The sequence below is a fragment of the Homalodisca vitripennis genome, chromosome 1, assembly GCF_021130785.1.
Source record: "Homalodisca vitripennis isolate AUS2020 chromosome 1, UT_GWSS_2.1, whole genome shotgun sequence".
In the NCBI taxonomy this organism is placed as follows: domain Eukaryota; kingdom Metazoa; phylum Arthropoda; class Insecta; order Hemiptera; family Cicadellidae; genus Homalodisca; species Homalodisca vitripennis.
Window position 1 is genome coordinate 248,386,278 of NC_060207.1, and position 22,426 is coordinate 248,408,703.

Consider the following 22,426-nt stretch of genomic DNA (forward strand, 5'->3'; position numbering starts at 1 on the left):
ACATTCTTCCACAATTCCTCTGCCAATAATCTTTTTAGAAGGATAAGGTTTGTCAAGTTTGTGTTCCTGTAGGTAGAGATAATATGATTATTGGCAGAAGATGGCACATAGAGTGAGCAAAGCTTCCGGAATGATCCGAGATCCCAGTCTGCAACACACGCACTTTCAGATGGTCTGGGCTCAAGTTTGTGCAGACTACATCGATTGATGTTGCCGAGGTGGGGGTCACCCTGGTTGCTGGTAGAAGAATACGCCATATATTGAAGGAGGGTAGTAGTTCATGCAGCAAATTTTTTTCAGTTGAAAATCGCAGGTCGTCTCTATTTATATCTCCAATAATTAAGGTTTGAGAGTTTGCTGATGGAAGTGTTTCCAAAACTTAAGGAAGAAGGTCGAGGGCCTGTCTTGTCTTATCAAGGCAGTTTGTTGGAGGTTGGTAGACTCCTAAAATACACAAACGCCTAGAGTTGGTCAAACAAAGTTTTATAGCCGCGATCTCATATATAAGGGGTATGCTGTGGTTTTCCAATTCCAGATTTGTAATTTCATTTGTTAAATTGGTGCTACTGTATATAGCTACTCCACCCTTGATATGATGATCTCTGCCAAATGCTGCCACCAGTGAGAAATTAGCAAGTCTGGTGTTGGTTATTTTTTCACAAGATTGGCCATGCTTCGTTAGAACAACCACGTCCAGATTCAGAGGAAGAAGAAGATGGTTTATTCTGTCTATTTTGTTGATTATCCGGTCCGTGTTTTGGTGAAAAATAGTCAGTTTTTAGAAGCACTCGCCTTGTCTACTAGCGGTTTTGTGCATTGTGGACAAGTATCTGTCCTAGTTCATTAAAGGAAAAGCTTTCTGAGAAGGTTAGGTTTACATATGTTAGGTTCAGGTTGTAAGCCAATCTGACCAAATTAAATGTTAATTTGAAAGCCACTTTTACAGTGTGCGGCAGTATAACTTCCTTTTTTCAAAACTCAATAAAAACTATTGTATGCATCAGAAAATATTTATTTATTTTTTATAATGTAGGTACATGTCTAAAGTTTTTATTTACATTGTTTTGAAGATCAAATCTGTTAGGTGACATCCCCCATTCTCCACACATTGCGTAAGCCGATTTCTGGCGTTTGTCATGACTGTTGTTAGCGTAGCAGGTGTTATGTTGGCAATTTCTTCTCGGATGTTGGTCTTCAAATCTTGTAGGGTTCTTGGACGGTTCACATAAACACGGGATTTCAAAAAACCCCATAGAAAAAAATCACAAGGTGACAGATCGGGAGAGCATGCCGGCCATTCCAAATCGCCTCTAATTGAGATAAGGCGTTCTGGAAAGTTTTCCCTCAAAACAGCTATTGATGCTCTCGAAGTGTGTGCTGTTGCACCATCTTGTTGGAACCAAGTGTCCCCCAAATCCAAATCTTCTAGCCGTGGGGAAAAAAAATTCTGTAGCATGTTTACATACCGGTCCGAAGTCACTGTCACTGTAACCTCATTTTCCTCAAAAAACCAGGGACCAATAATTCCAGCTGAGGAAATTACACACCACACTGTGACTTTCGGTGAATGCAAAGGCCTTTGATGCAATTCTCGAGGGTTGGTGTCAGCCCAGTAGCGCATGTTTTGTTTGTTTACTGACCCACACAAATGAAAATGGGCTTCATCGCTAAAAAAAAACAATAGCACCCTCGGGAATGACATCAAGAAGAAGCTCACACGCGTTCATCCGAGAATTGAAGTCACGTTCTGAAAGTTCCTGCACTATCGCCATCTTATAGGGATGAAAATGAAGATCATCACGAAGAATTCTTCTCACAGAACGATCTGATAGTCCAAGGGCAGATGCGTATTTGCGCGCAGAACGCCGTGGTGATCGCAACATTGACACTCTCACTGCTTCAATGTTCTCAGGTGATCTAACGGGCCGAGGGACTCCAGTTCTTCGTTTTGTCGCACTTTCAGTTTGTCTGAATGTAGTGACCCATGTAACAATTGATTTGCGGTCTGGGACGGGAGCCAACGGGGCTAAATTAAAGCGATTCCGTAATGCACGCTGTGTTGCAATAACTGAACATCCACTTGAAAAGTAGGCCTCAACGGCAAAGGCACGCTCATCACTATTCCAACGCATGATGGCGACTGAAACCGTGTCGGGACAAAACTTTACATTACCCCCTCTTGAATGAGACCACTAGCGCTCCGCTATGACATCAAACTAACTGAATGGCGCACATTTTAAAAAAGGAAGTTATGCTGCCGCACCCCTTATTTGTATAACACTTTTATCTGAGCTGTGTAGAGCATGATAGACTGGGGTTTAAATATATGTAATTAAAACTTATAAATTGTGTAATAAAAAGAGTCTGGCTATTTTTTAAGATCAATAGAATGTCAATGATCTTCACAGTAAGGCTGTGATTTTCTAAACCAAAGGATCTCAGATTCGCTTCCCAGGAAAATCTGTAAATAATTTGGACCATTTCCCCTAATAATGTTAAGTAAAATTAAATTATTTTTTAAAATTAAAATGCCATTGGTGTAGAAAGAACTCCATTAAAACCAAATTAAAGTTGTGAGTAGGGAAAAGTTATATTTTAGCGAAAAGGCCTTACATTGCAGAAGTAATGTATGATTGAAAACTCTTACATCTTTTGCTTTTATCACTAAGACTAGCTGATTCCCGCGGCTTCGCACGCTTTTTGTAAGCTTTGCCTGCGTATGTGCACTTCTGGTACGAGTGAATTAAATTTCCAATGCCGATGAAGAGTTTGCCTTGTTACCACGATCAAAAAAGTCTGTGTATGTGTGTGCTATTGTACACATATCTTTACTTTATTATAAAGTAGTCTAACACTCAAGCTTTAAGTTCAACCAGAAATTTATCTTAAAGAGAAATCCCCATCATAACTTAGTGCCTTCAAATAGTATTTGGTTATTTAATATACGTAACTGTCACATAATTGCAGTTTATAATGTGCAGGTGCTTTAAAGACCATTATCTTTTGCTCACCACGGTGGCAAGTTACATCAATAGGCATAGCATATAAACCTTCTCCTTGGAAAAATACATGTACATACAAATTTTTATAATGAATCATCAGTCAAGTAGTTTACGATTCCATAAAGGACAAACACACAAACATTCATTTATATATATATATATATATAGATTATTATATTAATTTTAATAGTTCAGGTAGCCTGTAGATCAGTTTTTAAAGTTAACTAATGTAATTGTTACGTATTATGACCATTGTGTGCGGCAGGAACAAGTAAAGTATGACCGTTGTGTGTGGCAGGCAGGATCCTGAGGTGGGTGGGTTACCGGCACTGCTTGTCTCTGTGTTTTCTAGCGTACACGCTGCGACTGGGTCTGCTCTCAGTGATACACAACCCCTGGTGGGCTCTAGCTGTAGAACTGCTGCAGGAACAAGTAAAGTATGACCGTTGTGTGTGGCAGGCAGGATCCTGAGGTGGGTGGGTTACCGGCACTGCTTGTCTCTGTGTTTTCTAGCGTACACGCTGCGACTGGGTCTGCTCTCAGTGATACACAACCCCTGGTGGGCTCTAGCTGTAGAACTGCTGCAGGAACAAGTAAAGTATGACCGTTGTGTGTGGCAGGCAGGATCCTGAGGTGGGTGGGTTACCGGCACTGCTTGTCTCTGTGTTTTCTAGTGTACACGCTGCGACTGGGTCTGCTCTCAGTGATACACAACCCCTGGTGGGCTCTAGCTGTAGAATGCTGCAGGAACAAGTAAAGTATGACCGTTGTGTGTGGCAGGCAGGATCCTGAGGTGGGTGGGTTACCGGCACTGCTTGTCTCTGTGTTTCCTGGCGTACACGCTGCGACTGGGTCTGCTCTCAGTGATACACAACCCCTGGTGGGCTCTAGCTGTAGAACTGCTGCAGGAACAAGTAAAGTATGACCGTTGTGTGTGGCAGGCAGGATCCTGAGGTGGGTGGGTTACCGGCACTGCTTGTCTCTGTGTTTCCTGGCGTACACGCTGCGACTGGGTCTGCTCTCACTGATACACAACCCCTGGTGGGCTCTAGCTGTAGAACTGCTGCAGGAACAAGTAAAGTATGACCGTTGTGTGTGGCAGGCAGGATCCTGAGGTGGGTGGGTTACCGGCACTGCTTGTCTCTGTGTTTCCTGGCGTACACGCTGCGACTGGGTCTGCTCTCAGTGATACACAACCCCTGGTGGGCTCTAGCTGTAGAACTGCTGCAGGAACAAGTAAAGTATGACCGTTGTGTGTGGCAGGCAGGATCCTGAGGTGGGTGGGTTACCGGCACTGCTTGTCTCTGTGTTTTCTAGCGTACACACTGCGACTGGGTCTGCTCTCAGTGATACACAACCCCTGGTGGGCTCTAGCTGTAGAACTGCTGCAGGAACAAGTAAAGTATGACCGTTGTGTGTGGCAGGCAGGATCCTGAGGTGGGTGGGTTACCAGCACTGCTTATCTCTGTGTTTCCTGGCGTACACGCTGCGACTGGGTCTGCTCTCACTGATACACAACCCCTGGTGGGCTCTAGCTGTAGAACTGCTGCAGGAACAAGTAAAGTATGACCGTTGTGTGTGGCAGGCAGGATCCTGAGGTGGGTGGGTTACCAGCACTGCTTATCTCTGTGTTTCCTGGCGTACACGCTGCGACTGGGTCTGCTCTCACTGATACACAACCCCTGGTGGGCTCTAGCTGTAGAACTGCGGCAGGAACAAGTAAAGTATGACCGTTGTGTGTGGCAGGCAGGATCCTGAGGTGGGTGGGTTACCGGCACTGCTTATCTCTGTGTTTTCTAGCGTACACGCTGCGGCTGGGTCTGCTCTCAGTGATACACAACCCCTGGTGGGCTCTAGCTGTAGAACTGCTGCAGGAACAAGTAAAGTATGACCGTTGTGTGTGGCAGGCAGGATCCTGAGGTGGGTGGGTTACCGGCACTGCTTATCTCTGTGTTTCCTGGCGTACACACTGCGACTGGGTCTGCTCTCACTGATACACAACCCCTGGTGGGCTCTAGCTGTAGAACTGCTGCAGGAACAAGTAAAGTATGACCGTTGTGTGTGGCAGGCAGGATCCTGAGGTGGGTGGGTTACCGGCACTGCTTATCTCTGTGTTTCCTGGCGTACACACTGCGACTGGGTCTGCTCTCACTGATACAAAACCCCTGGTGGGCTCTGGCCGTAGAACTGCTGCAGGGTCCCAGCTACGCACTCAGCTACACCACCATCGTGGCGTATGCGGCCGCAGTCAGCCCGCCCGGCACCTCGGCCACTGTCCAGGGTGTTGCAGCTGGTGTGGATGATGGACTAGGTAATACAAATATTTATTTTGTTTTTACATGATCACTGTATGAAATTATTAACAAAATAGTCTCTTCTTGGAAAACATGATGAGTATGTGAATTGTTTTTATAATTAGTTAGATAAACTTGCACACTTTGGCAGCCTGTTCCAGCTCGCTGGTTTCCCTCTTTTGACACTGTGAGATCATTATATACTTAGAGGGCACTAACAAATTTGAAATTTAGTGTTGTCATCAATTGAAGTTCAAGGTCATTAATTTCAAATCTGATAATTGATTTGCCACTAAACACACAGTAAAGATGTTTCACAATTAACTGGGTTTACTTATAGCTAAGCTTACAATTTTAGAGTATATACAGTTTGCGTTTTTCTGGTCAAATCTCAAAGAATTGCCTATAAGGAAGCATTTCTGAAATTCTCAATTTTCTTGGAAATGGAACATTTGTGACTTCATGTGTATTGGACAACAAATTTTTGTATTCACATCCTCTATCAACCCTGAAAAATGTACACTTTTATCGGAATTACTCGATATATATAAAATTTTTAATTGTTTTAACTTTGTATTGACAAGCACTTTTAATGTGTGCTTTACTTTTAAATATATTAAATTAGGCAATAGTGACAATACTAATAGGTTAAGTAGTAAATGGTATACAAAAGAATTGGAAAATATTAGGAAAATAGTAGTTGCGTTGTATGATAAGCTTAAGAACAGTAAGGGTACTTAAGCTTATTAAATTATTAAATTTATTAAAATCATAAATTTGTTCAAATTATTAAATTTGTCCATTATCTGAACAAATTTATGAAACTTGAGAATTTTTAAGCATAATAAATAACACTTATACACTAGTGATGTTATATGTGCTACTTGATATATAATCATAAAATAAGTATTAAATAACATTTACATGATTATTGATAATCATATACACAATACAGGTTATCTCTGTCACTAGCAATTCTGTGATACTGAATCAGAACAGTGAACTGATTTATTTCACTTAGGCCTACTGTCAATTCATAAGAATTTTGAAAAATTTCTCCTTCAGGATTAATTTTTCCATTACATTAAATACCTAAATACTACAAAATAACTTGGTCAGAGCAAAAACATAATTGTAGTGTCAAATGAATGATGGGTAACATCGCAAATTGGTAGTAAATGGTAGTGTGCATAACCCGGTCTATGACACATGTGACATATGTTGCAGGGTACTCTGTAGGCAGCCTGATGGGAGGCTTATTGTACAGATCTTTGGGAGGCGGTTTGGCATTCCGGGTGTTCAGCATGTTTGCGCTGGCCTGCAGCATCTCGCACTGGCTGTTGTACGTTCTTTTCTTCCGGGAGAGTACAACAGGAGACCAACAGAGTCGAGGTATTGGCCTTTCTGTTTAGCATGATAACCGTCATAGAATGTCCTATTCTGTATCAATTCCACTTTTAAAGCATAAATATTTACAATTTTAAGGATGACAAGACATATACTGGCCGTATTTGGATATTTGAGATGTAAATATCTATAGTTACAAAAGTTTTAAATTAAAAAGAATATTAGAATCTTTATATTTATGTAAGAAAAAAATCTAAAATGTCTAACCAGAAAATTAAAACAAATTTAAATTTTGCCTAACTTTAAAAACCTTATTTGTATTCAAATACAAATAGTCAAAACATTTTGTTATTAAGCCTTTGACCGCCAGAGTAATTTCGCCGATTCACGTTGGAAACCACCACGCACACTTTGTAGTGCATCACTCAAAACTGCCCCCGTCATTACGGCCGCTAGTTGTCAAAACCGCCAAGGCCAAAGTTTAAAAGGTTTAGTAAAGTGTCAATTATTCCACTGATAATTGAGATATCTGCATCATTTTTGGTATTGAAGGCAATTACATTCTGCACAAAATTACGTATTATATGTCAATAATACAAAATTAAAAAAGTAAAATTCTAATATATTTAACTTTTTTATTTCTTATACTATTTTTATTTTTATAATTAGAAAAAATATGTTAAAATATCTATTACCTTAATAGCTTATGCATTTTGTTGATGGGTACCATCTGAACAACCTTTCTTGATAATTTCAGTCTAAAAAAAAAATTAAAAATAATTTTTTTACAACACTTTTATTGAAATTATTAATTTTTTCACAAAAAATGCATTAAAGGAAAATCTGTCTTTGACTGCGGTTACATAAATTATAGTTCTAGTTACTCAGTTTAAAACATTTTATAAAACAGTAAAAAACAGTTTAAAATATTAAATAGTAAGACAAAATTCCAATTCACATATAAACATTTATTTTAATACCTATAGTAACAGAAAAGTAATTACAATAATTAGCCGATCACATCGGTCCTCGGGCTCGGCGGTTTTTAACGATCGAACTGCAGTGCCGATCACATCGGTCCTCGGGCTCGGCGGTTTAACGATCGAACTGCAGTGCCGATCACATCGGTCCTCGGGCTCGGCGGTTTTACGATCGAACTGCAGTGCCGATCACATCGGTCCTCGGGCTCGGCGGTTTTACGATCGAACTGCAGTGCCGATCACATCGGTCCTCGGGCTCGGCGGTTTAACGATCGAACTGCAGTGCCGATCACATCGGTCCTCGGGCTCGGCGGTTTTACGATCGAACTGCAGTGCCGATCACATCGGTCCTCGGGCTCGGCGGTTTTACGATCGAACTGCAGTGCCGATCACATCGGTCCTCGGGCTCGGCGGTTTTACGATCGAACTGCAGTGCCGATCACATCGGTCCTCGGGCTCGGCGGTTTTACGATCGAACTGCAGTGCCGATCACATCGGTCCTCGGGCTCGGCGGTTTTACGATCGAACTGCAGTGCCGATCACATCGGTCCTCGGGCTCGGCGGTTTTACGATCGAACTGCAGTGCCGATCACATCGGTCCTCGGGCTCGGCGGTTTTACGATCGAACTGCAGTGCCGATCACATCGGTCCTCGGGCTCGGCGGTTTTACGATCGAACTGCAGTGCCGATCACATCGGTCTCGGTTTTACGATCGAACTGCAGTGCCGATCACATCGGTCCTCGGGCTCGGCGGTTTTACGTTCGAACTGCAGTGCCGATCTAATTGGCTCTTGACGGTATAAGGCTTAAGTTTGATCAAAATAACTTACATCTGATTAAATGTGAAGTGAAGAATTTTTTCATAGATTTATCAACTGATAAAATAATATTTTTAATTTTTTTAGTTGTTCCTAAAAGCTTTGACATACTAGAAATGTACCATTTTTAACATCAGAATTGATGTTAAAATTTTTTGGTTATATAATTTATAATTTTGTTATGTTTACGTTTAGTGTTTCACCCATACATTTTTTACATATTATTTATCCAATCAGTTTTTGGATGTACACCAATACTCCTCCTATGGCTATGAGCCAAATACCCTACATTTAATCCCAGTGATCGCCAACCACCAGCCAAAGACAATGAAAAAAAATCAAGATGCCAATTTTCTCTAAAATCCTCAAAATCTGTATTATTAATTATAAACTACTTACTGGCAGTTTAGAATAAAATTGAACACCTCATAATTGTTATGAAACTTGCATCTCCACAGTAAACAGGCGTTTTGTCAACATTTTCACTGACAGTCTCCACCGTTTATATCATTATTACATAATGTATATACAATTCTACAATGTATTGAGTTTATACATATTACATTGTTGAAAGTACTAAATATACTAAAATTTGTTTGGTATTAAAAATGGCAAAAATCTTGCTGCTTTGTTGATTCTTTTAGTTTTTTTATTGGAGATGATTTTCCTATTTACGGTATTAAGTTTTTGCAGTAATAAAACTCATAACAGTAACTTCTTTCATCTTTTTTTATATTTTGAACTTATTTTTTCCTCAAAGATTTCATTAAGCTTTGAATAATATGTTTTATGACTAATTGTACATTTGCAGTGTTTTAAATTGATATCCCAATATATTTGTCGAATTATGTAAGTTTGTGCAGTTTATTTAGTTATGTGCTATTGCCCATAGATCTGATACATCCATTGCGCTCTGAGACATTTCAATATAACCATACAATACAAATAAATCTACTGATACAAACATGAGAGCTGTCTGCACACATGAACAATGATGGGTTTAGGAACACCAGGAGACCAGGAGGTGCTGCAGTCTAGTGGGAAATGCCAAAACTATGTGAATGGTGATTACTAGCTGCGGGACAACTTCTTGTGTAATATAACAACATATAAGAGACGAAAACGGAACAAATGTGTTGAAATAAAATATTACATGGATGCAAAAATGTTGTAACATTGCTATAAACGTTATATTACATCAGAAACCATCAAGGGGTTATGTTTATGAACATGCTAAAATGCTTAACACACAAAGGTTTAAACATGCAAATAAAATGTTACTTAAATTATTTTATTATATGTGGAAGTACCTATTTTATTTTTCATCAGAGTTATATTTTTCAGAGAAACGAAATATATACAACCCTCCGAAAGAGGCATCAGAGATGGTGGTGGTTGCATCATGATGTTGGCAGTTACTAGGAACTTATCGAAGGTGCGATAACACTGTCAAGAATACCTTACAAGAACTCCCACAATAGTATTTTAATTATTTAACAGATCATTAAGAAAGAGTACTTTATTACAGGGATTAGCTGTTTTATTATTTTTATGTGTATAAGTTTTAATCCAATAAGTTTATGTCTAATATGATGTACAATAAACTAATATATTATTTCTTCTTGCCAGACAAATATAATATTTACGCCAACGTCACATTTGATGACTTTTTGATAGATTTCATCCTTATTGGGCAACATTGTTTATCTATTTGATGTTGTTAACTTGTGTAGAAGACAGTTTTAACTGAGAGACTAAAACTTGCAATTACAGTAGATCTGATGATAAGATGTCTGATAAAGAGCAGGGAGAGTTTGTTCTTCACTTCGTAAACATGTTCATTACAATAAAACATTTCCTAAAGTGTTATTAAGAAAATATGTTACATGTTCTTGGAAGAGTACTTAATTATTTCACTAATGTTTATAAACCACACTTTGGTTCTTGTGTTTTCAAATTTCTTATTTAACTTCTGCATATGCAGTAGAGTGGGCATCATGACACATGGATATTTACTACTAAATTCTTCAATTATTGTAGCAATATTTGTATTATGCTTCCACCACAACTGAACGATTGAAACTTGTTGGGTTTAAAAATTTTAAAAACACACACAAACAAATAACAGATGCAAAGAGCATCACTATACTCTAGCCACTGGAACAGACAACAATGAACTTACGCCGTGTTGCTGCCAACTTAACATTGTTACCAATCAAACAAAAAAAATATCCCAATTTATGGGGAAACTGACATATGCGCCACCCTGTATTTTGTTTACAACAAAACAATAGCAGTCTTAGTTTCCTAAACAGTATTTGTCTAGAGGTAACTTACATCTCCCTTTAGGCATTTATTAACAATATGTTATATAATACACAACATGTAATATTAAGTACTATTGTATATAACTGGTGTGCTTGTCATGTTTGCTACCAGAAGCTACAATGGTGGCACTCCTACTATGTTATATAATACACAACATGTAATATTAAGTACTATTGTATATAACTGGTGTGCTTGTCATGTTTGCTACCAGAAGCTACAATGGTGGCACTCCTACTATGTTATATAATACACAACATGTAATATTAAGTACTATTGTATATAACTGGTGTGCTTGTCATGTTTGCTACCAGAAGCTACAATGGTGGCACTCCTACTATGTTATATAATACACAACATGTAATATTAAGTACTATTGTATATAACTGGTGTGCTTGTCATGTTTGCTACCAGAAGCTACAATGGTGGCACTCCTACTATGTTATATAATACACAACATGTAATATTAAGTACTATTGTATATAACTGGTGTGCTTGTCATGTTTGCTACCAGAAGCTACAATGGTGGCACTCCTACTATGTTATATAATACACAACATGTAATAGTATAAGTACTATTGTTGTGCTTGTCATGTTTGCTACCAGAAGCTACAATGGTGGCACTCCTACTATGTTAATATAATACACAACATGTAATATTAAGTACTATTGTATGTAACTGGTGTGCTTGTCATGTTTACTACCAGAAGCTACAATGGTGGCACTCCTACTATGCCAGCTGTTGGTTTCTCAGTCTATATTTTAATTGCAAGTACTTATTATTTTATCAGCTTTCTTACTCATAAAAGTGCCTTTGTTTATAAATCGTTGATTCAGATGTTCATAATGAAATTCCAGTTAATGCTCACGTAATAATGCTCATGTAGTGAAGTATGGCCTCTGTTAACCCAATGTACGGTCATCTCTCGTTGTGGTAGAGATAAAACATTATATTTCACGTGTACATTTTACTTATTTCTCTGTTTCTTACATAGAATACTTATCAACCACATGGAGAGGTCACACTGTATTGTTTTACACAGAAAGCACATCACATGCTGCCTCAACTTGTGAAAGCATTTTGTTATTTTAATCGTAGTTTAAGTTAGCCACAAAGTTAGGTGTTAAGGTTCATTATCAGAAACATGTTATGACATGTTTGCTACTGACAACTCGTACGTACATGTGCTACTGTATGTAGCTTACATAGCTGTACTGTAATATTCATCTTTCATAGGTAACAAATTACATTATCTTCAGATCAGTGTTATCAGTGTTATGTTAGTTTCACTATTTCTTAAGTCTACAATGTGTATGGAAAGTAATGATAGTTTAACTCAAAAAGTGCAAATATTTAAATCGATATCAGACAAAGTAAGCATTTTGATGGTAATGGTAATGTTACCAATTTCATATTATTACTTGGTGCATGACACAGGTTAAAAGAACTGTTATAAACTCCGCTTATAACAAAATTTGTTGTTTTAAATTTTAGTTGAGTTCTTAGTGTACATAAAATATTTGGTTTTTATTTAGCAATATTCATAAAATTAAATACTTGCTGCTAATGTCTGAAATAACCAAATGTCATTATTATCTCTGCTATTGCATCATCAAGGTTTTCAAATTTACATCTAGCTTTTGATCTGTACTTATATTTCCGATTTTTACCTCATTACTTGTTGATTTTTTCTTCGATAATTACATTAAATAATTACCAATTACATCAAAAGTGGCTATTTTTAGATCCTATGATAGAATGCAAAATGTTAGTCTTTAAGCTGCATTGTGATAATCGTACAAGAGTTTATCCAACATGATGAATATTTAGTATTGTGTTCCAACTATACTATAGTATGGAATTTAATTTATTTTAGAACTTGCACCATTTGGAAATCAGTAGCAAACATGAGGTAAGGTATTGGGTAATATTTCATATATGTATATATAATATATATAATAATATCAGTTAATAGTCGTAGACTTAGAAACTTGTTTATTATTTGATGTGTATTCACTGAAAAATAATTATAATACCATTATAGTACGCCTAGTCGCTCCAGGACTGAAACAATTTGGGAGGTCTATTAATTGTATTCATAGACATGTAATACATTAACACAAACACCAATGTAAAGGTAATAATCATTTTTCTTCTATTTACCATAATCAGTGAAACCTCATAACAACCAAAGACTGATTGAAGACTGATTGTCCTGTTTTACATACCTTAGACCTGAAACTGACTCTAACAGTTTCAAGCCGGAGACTAACAATTAGAATATTTGATGTGAGTTACATTTGTAGCAACAACCCGATTATCTGTCATCTGTAATTTAAGATTTATGTATTTATTACATGAACATTAAGAACAGTAATTTGTCAAGTTACAATAAGTAGAATTAAGGAGATGTGTTCATTAATTCCAGGAACTCTTCTATCTTGTACACAGGATTCTTCAACAGGAATTCTTTAAGCAAGCTCTTCAGTCTGTTGCCAGTCAGGGTCCGGAGGTGGTCTGGAAGGAGGTTTTTCAGTTTTTGGCCTACGTATGATGGTTTTTTCTCGAAGAGGGCTGTTCTATGTTGGGGTAGGACGAATCTAGAGGCATGGCGTGTGGGGTAGCTGTGAAGGTCCATGTGAGTCTGCAGGTTTAGTGTGTCTGCATATAAAATGGCTTCATAGATGTAGAGCGCAGGTACTGTTCGTATGCCTAGGGTCTGATAGGCTTGACGACAGCTTTGCTGGGACTCCAGGTTTGCAATTGTCCTAATTGCCTTCTTTTGTAGTACAAGTACTCTCTTCAGATTTCCCGAGGAGCTTCCCCAGATTGTAAGACCATATCTAATATGAGATTCTACTAGAGCGTAGTATGCCATTTTTGCCGCTTCCTGAGTGCCAACCCATTTAATGCGCTTAACAATATAGACACCAGTGCTGATTTTATTGCAGATGTTGTTTACATGGTTTGCCCATGTGAGTCCATTATCTAGAGTTATTCCTAGAAACTTAATCTGATCAGCCACTGCTACATTGGGGATACTAGTGGGTAGAATTTTTTTTCTGCTAAAATGTACTTGTGTTGTCTTGTCAGGGTTTATTGCTAAATCATTTTGTTTACTGTAGGCTATGGCTTTTTGAAGAGATGCAACAGAGTTATCGTACAATTCTTGAGCTGTGTCATTTTTTAAAAGGAGGGTTGTATCGTCTGCATACACTATGCAGCTGGTACTGTAGTTGTGAATTAGAGCTGGGAAGTCGTTAGTCAACAAAATGAATAGAATGGGTCCCAGCACGGATCCCTGAGGAACTCCTCTTGTAATTGGTTTAGGATCTGATATGAACATGGTAGTAAGGCCAGCTGTAGTATGTTGGATATCTACAACTTGGGATCTCTCTTTAAGGCAGCTGACAAACCATTTGTTTTCTAAGCCTCTTACTCCTAAAGTTATAAGTTTTTTAGAGATCAGCTCATGTCCCAAACAGTCGAAAGCCTTCCTGTAGTCTAAAAATAAGGCTGTTACAAATTGTCCTTCATCTATGCTGTCGATTATAGACTCAACAAGGCTGTAAGGCAGTAATCTGTTATATCCAAGTACTGAGATAGACATTTACAGGTTAATTAATAAGTTTCAAAATTGTTTCCATTTTCAGTTTGAATTTTGTTTTTCTCTGTATTGTAACCTCCTCACACCCTGATTTGATGGTAAAAGTTAAAATTATTTTGCATAATTGAAATACTTTATCCTCACTCGTCATTCTAAACCAGGAATAACTGTAATATAGAACTGTGATCGTGTTACCACAGGGCAATACTGTTAGCAGCTGAATACATAACTTTCCTGTAAATACACTTTAAAGCTGAGTTTTGTCCACTGTTTACTTCAATAGAGGTTTTACTGTTAAGTGGTTCTAGTCTTAGTACCTGAAATTTTAAAAACTGTAAACAATTAGAACATATTTACAGATACAATTATTTCAGTGCAGTACACTAATAGAGTAGAGTAGTCAGAAGTAGGTAGCATAAGTACTTTACCTCAGTACAACTTTGCAGTCATTGTACATAATATTGTTAAGTTTTACAGAATTTAATTACATACTAAATAATGTATAGAAACTAATATGTAAGAAATGGTCATAACTTGCAATTTGGATTGTGTATTTTTGCGGGTACATTAAAAAAGGTCTTACGGTAGCTGTAGGCACTCGAACATCAGGACAAGAATTATTTGTTTTATGTGCTTTGGAATATTAGAGTGTAGTGGCAATATTTTGTTATTTGTTATTACATTTTATAAGAACATTGAATTATGTATTTTAGGAAAGTATTATATCAATGGATATTTTATATGTAGCCATATACACATTTTATTATGAAATAACTTGTTAACCAATAGATTTTGAAACCGTTTATCATATTGTTATGAATAAAAACATCACAATTTCAAAGATTATACTGTGTGTTTATTACAACCTATACATATTTACAGGTAATTAGTAATATTGTATGGTGTTCAGTGTAATAGCTTTGATTATGTACCAGGCCATGAGAAGGCACTTCATCCAGTGCTACAATGTGTTACAACTGGCAATGTTGTGGTTGTGGTTTTTTTATACATATTTACAGGTAAGGATAATCAGTAATATTGTATGATGTTCAGTGTAATAGCTTTGATTATGTACCAGGCCATGAGAAGGCACTTCATCCAGTGCTACAATGTGTTACAACTGGCAATGTTGTGGTTGTGGTTTTTTTATACATATTTACAGGTAAGGATAATCAGTAATATTGTATGATGTTCAGTGTAATAGCTTTGATTATGTACCAGGCCATGAGAAGGCACTTCATCCAGTGCTAAGATATGTGTTACAACTGGCAATTGTTGTGGTTGTGGTTTTTTTATACATATTTACAGGTAAGGATAATCAGTAATATTGTATGATGTTCAGTGTAATAGCTTTGATTATGTACCAGGCCATGAGAAGGCACTTCATCCAGTGCTAAGATATGTTACAACTGGCAATTGTTGTGGTTGTGGTTTTTTTATACATATTTACAGGTAAGGATAATCAGTAATATTGTATGATGTTCAGTGTAATAGCTTTGATTATGTACCAGGCCATGAGAAGGCACTTCATCCAGTGCTACAATGTGATACAACTGGCAATGTTGTGGTTGTGGTTTTTATACATATTTACAGGTAAGGATAATCAGTAATATTGTATGATGTTCAGTGTAATAGCTTTGATTATGTATCAGGCCATGAGAAGGCACTTCATCCAGTGCTAAGATATGTTACAACTGGCATTGTTGTGGTTGTGGTTTTTATACATATTTACAGGTAAGGGTAATCAGTAATATTGTATGATGTTCAGTGTAATAGCTTTGATTATGTATCAGGCCATGAGAAGGCACTTCATCCAGTGCTAAGATATGTTACAACTGGCAATGTTGTGGTTGTGGTTTTTTATACATATTTACAGGTAAGGATAATCAGTAATATTGTATGATGTTCAGTGTAATAGCTTTGATTATGTATCAGGCCATGAGAAGGCACTTCATCCAGTGCTAAGATATGTTACAATTGGCAATGTTGTGGTTGTGGTTTTTATACATATTTACAGGTAAGGATAATCAGTAATATTGTATGATGTTCAGTGTAATAGCTTTGATTATGTATCAGGCCATGAGAAGGCACTTCATCCAGTGCTAAGATATGTTACAACTGGCAATGTTGTGGTTGTGGTTTTTATACATATTTACAGGTAAGGATAATCAGTAATATTGTATGATGTTCAGTGTAATAGCTTTGATTATGTATCAGGCCATGAGAAGGCACTTCATCCAGTGCTAAGATATGTTACAACTGGCAATGTTGTGGTTGTGGTTTTTATACATATTTACAGGTAAGGATAATCAGTAATATTGTATGATGTTCAGTGTAATAGCTTTGATTATGTACCAGACCATGAGAAGGCACTTCATCCAGTGCTAAAATGTGTTACAACTGGCAATGTTGTGGTTGTGGTTTTTATACATATTTACAGGTAAGGATAATCAGTAATATTGTATGATGTTCAGTGTAATAGCTTTGATTATGTATCAGGCCATGAGAAGGCACTTCATCCAGTGCTAAAATGTGTTACAACTGGCAATGTTGTGGTTGTGGTTTTTATACATATTTACAGGTAAGGATAATCAGTAATATTGTATGATGTTCAGTGTAATAGCTTTGATTATGTACCAGACCATGAGAAGGCACTTCATCCAGTGCTAAGATATGTTACAACTGGCAATGTTGTGGTTGTGATTTTTATACATATTTACAGGTAAGGATAATCAGTAATATTGTATGATGTTCAGTGTAATAGCTTTGATTATGTATCAGGCCATGAGAAGGCACTTCATCCAGTGCTAAAATGTGTTACAACTGGCAATGTTGTGGTTGTGGTTTTTTTTTATACATATTTACAGGTAAGGATAATCAGTAATATTGTATGATGTTCAGTGTAATAGCTTTGATTATGTACCAGGCCATGAGAAGGCACTTCATCCAGTGCTACAATGTGTTACAACTGGCAATGTTGTGGTTGTGGTTTTTATACATATTTACAGGTAAGGATAATCAGTAATATTGTATGATGTTCAGTGTAATAGCTTTGATTATGTATACAGGCCATGAGAAGGCACTTCATCCAGTGCTAAAATGTGTTACAACTGGCAATGTTGTGGTTGTGGTTTTTATACATATTTACAGGTAAGGATAATCAGTAATATTGTATGATGTTCAGTGTAATAGCTTTGATTATGTACCAGGCCATGAGAAGGCACTTCATCCAGTGCTACAATGTGTTACAACTGGCAATGTTGTGGTTGTGGTTTTTATACATATTTACAGGTAAGGATAATCAGTAATATTGTATGATGTTCAGTGTAATAGCTTTGATTATGTATCAGGCCATGAGAAGGCACTTCATCCAGTGCTAAAATGTGTTACAACTGGCAATGTTGTGGTTGTGGTTTTTATACATATTTACAGGTAAGGATAATCAGTAATATTGTATGATGTTCAGTGTAATAGCTTTGATTATGTACCAGACCATGAGAAGGCACTTCATCCAGTGCTAAGATATGTTACAACTGGCAATGTTGTGGTTGTGATTTTTATACATATTTACAGGTAAGGATAATCAGTAATATTGTATGATGTTCAGTGTAATAGCTTTGATTATGTATCAGGCCATGAGAAGGCACTTCATCCAGTGCTAAAATGTGTTACAACTGGCAATGTTGTGGTTGTGGTTTTTATACATATTTACAGGTAAGGATAATCAGTAATATTGTATGATGTTCAGTGTAATAGCTTTGATTATGTACCAGGCCATGAGAAGGCACTTCATCCAGTGCTACAATGTGTTACAACTGGCAATGTTGTGGTTGTGGTTTTTATACATATTTACAGGTAAGGATAATCAGTAATATTGTATGATGTTCAGTGTAATAGCTTTGATTATGTATACAGGCCATGAGAAGGCACTTCATCCAGTGCTAAAATGTGTTACAACTGGCAATGTTGTGGTTGTGGTTTTTATACATATTTACAGGTAAGGATAATCAGTAATATTGTATGATGTTCAGTGTAATAGCTTTGATTATGTACCAGGCCATGAGAAGGCACTTCATCCAGTGCTACAATGTGTTACAACTGGCAATGTTGTGGTTGTGGTTTTTATACATATTTACAGGTAAGGATAATCAGTAATATTGTATGATGTTCAGTGTAATAGCTTTGATTATGTATCAGGCCATGAGAAGGCACTTCATCCAGTGCTAAAATGTGTTACAACTGGCAATGTTGTGGTTGTGGTTTTTTTATACATATTTACAGGTAAGGATAATCAGTAATATTGTATGATGTTCAGTGTAATAGCTTTGATTATGTATCAGGCCATGAGAAGGCACTTCATCCAGTGCTAAAATGTGTTACAACTGGCAATGTTGTAACACATTTTAGCACTGGTAATGTTAATTACTAAATATTTACATTACTTTCTGTTTTATCAAATAACAAGGAAGTAAATGTTTAAAAATGCATTGAAATTCAATTACAATATTTCAAATAACAGTATGTTTACAGCATTGACTGTGAGAAATGTATGACATGTCCAGAATTATCAGGATACAATTTGGCAGTGTTTTATGTATCATAAACTAAGAGTAGTATCATCAATAAGTCAATTCATACTTTCATTCTAGACACAACAATCTAAAGCATGTAATATATACACACAACAATCTAAAGCACGTAATATATACACATAACAAGAAAATTATTAGCCTAAGAATTAATATTTGTGTACTTCCTTCTTTATTATAGTTGTTTAATTTATAAATTTGTTTTGAGCTTTATTTCAATAGGACTTTATATGTGGATGAATGATATATGAAAATTGTGTTGTCTGTTAACAATAAAAGTTAATTGTGTGTTTATAAGAAAACACACACTTTTTATTTAATTTTCTGGCATCATTATAAAATTTTTAATTTTTATAATTTTAGTATCTATTTTGGAAACTGCTTTACTCTGTTGTTAATAAGATTTATAACTTTCATAGTTGTAGGTCCAAACATGTTATGTCATTTGAACTTAGCAAATATACTTGGAGCAAAATAAACATGACATACTTACTCCTATTACAGTGGTAGCTGAGCCTCGCTTCATGCAATCTGCATCCACATCTGTTACAGTTCTACAGTGGTTCTACTTATAGTGGTGCATTAACCCGTTGTTAATTTGAATTTTAAATGTACAAGAATTACAAATAAAATAAGATACTACACACTTATACTAAAAAAGTAAATATCTTTATTTTTAGTCAAACATCTGTAGTCTATTAATTAGTAAAACCATTTTAGAAACATAAAACATTATATTGATATAATTATAGAAATTAGAAAGAAAGGTTTTAAAACAAGTTATAGGATAAAGCTGCTATGTAGTTATGTTGATTTACATAGACGATTTTTTAAACCTTTACCGAATTCGGTCGGGGTTCCACTGTAATCCGATATCAGACTAGGACCTGAACTACAATCCCAAGTGTTCCAAGTCCAACCGAGGTAGCTGATACCTTTACTGTCCAACCATTCCATCAAACCATCAATGTAGCTGTGAGTACATCCGTGTTCTCCGATCTCTCCCACAATAACAGGATACTTTGTAGCAATCGGGGCTATCTGTGACTCCCAACAATTCTTGTTATTGCACGCATTGAAGTTATAACTGTGCCACGATGCTGCTATGTTGTTGGCTGGGTCCGACGGGACAAATTCCTCCCATCTCGACAGATCGTTAGCCCAGGTCAGACCACCGACCATTACTAGATTTGTTGCTCCTGTACTTCTGACTGCATTTAGCAGATCTGACATTCCAGCGACTTCAAACTGGAATCCAGGACACGCACTGCCTCCGTCTCTCCAGCATTTCCAGGCAGCGGACTTGTCATTCACTACCATATCAGGGAAAGGTTCATTGAACAAGTCAAATATGATACCTTCATCATTTTTAAACTGTGAAGCTACAGATTTCCAAAACTTAGGAGCATTTTCTTTATCTGGCATAGGCTTCTGACATTTTGCAGCATTATCGTAACAATCTCCTTGACCGGGTCCTCCGTATATTCCATCAGTCCAGTGCAGGTCTAAGATAACTGTCATGTCGTTTTGACGAAGTAATTTCACATAATTGATCACAGCATTTTGGTAATTGCTTCCGATGAAGGAAGGTGTATGACCGTTGATACCGAGCCAGCAATCTTCGTTCAGAGGTACTCTAACTACATTGATGTTCCATTTTTTCATTGTCTTGATAGCATTATCATCCACAGGTCCCTCAAAGATACCGAGGTTTTTCACACAACTGTATTCGGCTCCTGACCTGTTCACACCTCTTAATTGCTTTGACTGCTGATCTGCCAAAACCACGGCCAGCACTACCTGCAAAAACATATTACAATATATAAGACTTTAAAATTTTATTACCTGGTATGTAATCCAATTATTAATTTACCTATAAATAACATGGTGTTTTATTTTCTCTTTTTTATACCATGAATAAAGCGATATGTGTTAGTTAACTCACTGAATCATAATTATACTGATATTCAACTCTTCGTGTACCTAAGTAGTTAAAATTCTGCATAACACTGATCTATCTAATAGAGTGTTTCAGACCACCTTTTCTATCTTTATCCATCATAAAACTGAAGCAAATTAACCATATTTATGGGTAACAAGTTTAAATTGTCTCTTTACAAGTAGTTAAGCAATTAAGAGCCCAAAAAAGTAAATAAAAATTAAAAACCCTTTATTAATAAATATCACTTGGGCATAATCGGATTTGTACAAGGAGTCTATGTTAGATCTCTCAACATTTAAAAAAAATATACATCATTCAATCTTTTTTTGAAACATTGCTTCTATGTAAATAATTTTTTAACAAAAAAGTATTAATCACTATCATTATTTATTTTTTAATCTGGGTATGGAGCACTTCCAAAGTATTAACTTTAAACCATTAAATTAACAATTCCTCCTCTATACTGTATGTTGAATTTTCTGTAAATCTTGTTGTGTTAGTAACATGTACATTGATAGGCCAGGATCCAAGAGTCAATTTGCACTTTATAAGCAAACAATCAGGTTTTTATAGAAAGCTATAGAGAAATTTCCCTTGATAAAGACATCGATTGTCAGCCATGTTAGGTCGAAATGGGAAGGTATCAGATGGTTAATAGTATGAATTATTAATTTTACTCAGGTTATATTTTTGCCTAGCTGGAGAAATTAAAAACAGCCTCTGGTAAAGCAATAATAGTCATATCACTATATACAAAGACTGAAGATCAGCACTTTGAGGGTATGTACGAGCTGACACTGATGTAATATTTATGTAAGGTATCTGATGGTTGGTTTTATGTACTGAATCTAACATTTTACAGATATCACAATAAAATTTTACATTAAACATAAAGTTAAAATGTTTATTGAGTACTACATTCTTTCTAATCATTCCCATTGACTTTTCATCAAACATGTTTTCCCAAAAAAATGCTCAGTTCATGTACAGAGGAAGTAGCAATTGTTACCTGGAACGCGAGAAGCAGTGAGCAGAATTCCACGACTCTCAGCAACATTCTTGGATCTGATGTGAAACCATTGCCAGCTCTGTTTACAAGTACCTCATTTATAGGGCTGCGGTGACGATGATTGACAGCCAAACAAGTCAGCCAGGCATGTTCTTGTGATGAGTGTCAATAATTGTTGACATTTTCTCAAGAAGGAAATCTTTAAACCCAGGTCACAAGTGTTCAACACATTCCTGTGTTTCTTGTGTTTGGATAATGTGAGAGAACACAAAATGTAAAGAGCATTTACCTTTTGTCCAAACAGGGGAATGTAGTTAGAACTTTATTGCTTTCTGGTAGTCAAAAATATTAATGTTATTTCTGAAAGTTATATAACAGTTTTGTACAAAAGTACTTACATTTTATAGACACTGTATTCATACTAAAATGTATACAAATAATTTATTTCAGCTCCTTACTAACAATGTGCTACACAATGTGTTGCACAGCAAGCTTCACTGAGATTACATGCA

At 36.5% G+C, this 22,426-nt stretch overlaps 2 protein-coding genes across 5 annotated transcripts in view; one reads left to right on the forward strand and one right to left on the reverse strand.

Annotated features, from left to right (window-relative positions):
- LOC124353246 (major facilitator superfamily domain-containing protein 6-A) overlaps positions 1-10,569 on the forward strand; it is a 33,369-nt gene extending 22,800 nt beyond the window's left edge. The window contains exons 8-10 of one of the 4 annotated variants that reach the window (XM_046803167.1): positions 5,071-5,313; positions 6,524-6,688; positions 9,786-10,569. In XM_046803167.1, the coding sequence (XP_046659123.1) occupies positions 5,071-5,313; positions 6,524-6,688; positions 9,786-9,847 (470 nt within the window). In that variant the 3' untranslated portion in view covers positions 9,848-10,569. Of the gene's footprint in view, positions 1-3,300; positions 3,746-3,782; positions 5,314-6,523; positions 6,689-9,785 lie in introns of those variants that run through there. The other 3 variants (XM_046803170.1, XM_046803169.1, XM_046803168.1) reach the window with 3 other exon arrangements.
- A 9,041-nt stretch (positions 10,570-19,610) lies between these two features.
- On the reverse strand, positions 19,611-22,027 carry LOC124353248 (endoglucanase-like). The gene is made up of 2 exons (XM_046803174.1): positions 21,915-22,027; positions 19,611-20,763 (listed from the first exon to the last, which is right to left on the reverse strand). Exons 1-2 carry the CDS (start codon positions 21,960-21,962, stop codon positions 19,768-19,770), a joined length of 1,044 nt encoding a protein of 347 aa, XP_046659130.1. The 5' UTR covers positions 21,963-22,027; the 3' UTR covers positions 19,611-19,767.
- Positions 22,028-22,426: the final 399 nt, after the last annotated feature.

What these genes read in the sequence shown, in the direction of transcription:
- LOC124353248 (XM_046803174.1), bottom strand. Translation starts at nt 21,962, where the DNA reads ATGTTGCTGAGAGTCGTGGAATTCTGCTCACTGCTTCTCGCGTTCCAG. An exon ending in CACTGCTTCTCGCGTTCCAG is followed by an intron (nt 20,764 to 21,914) that starts GTAACAATTGCT and finishes ATGTTTTTGCAG; the next exon opens with GTAGTGCTGGCCGTGGTTTT.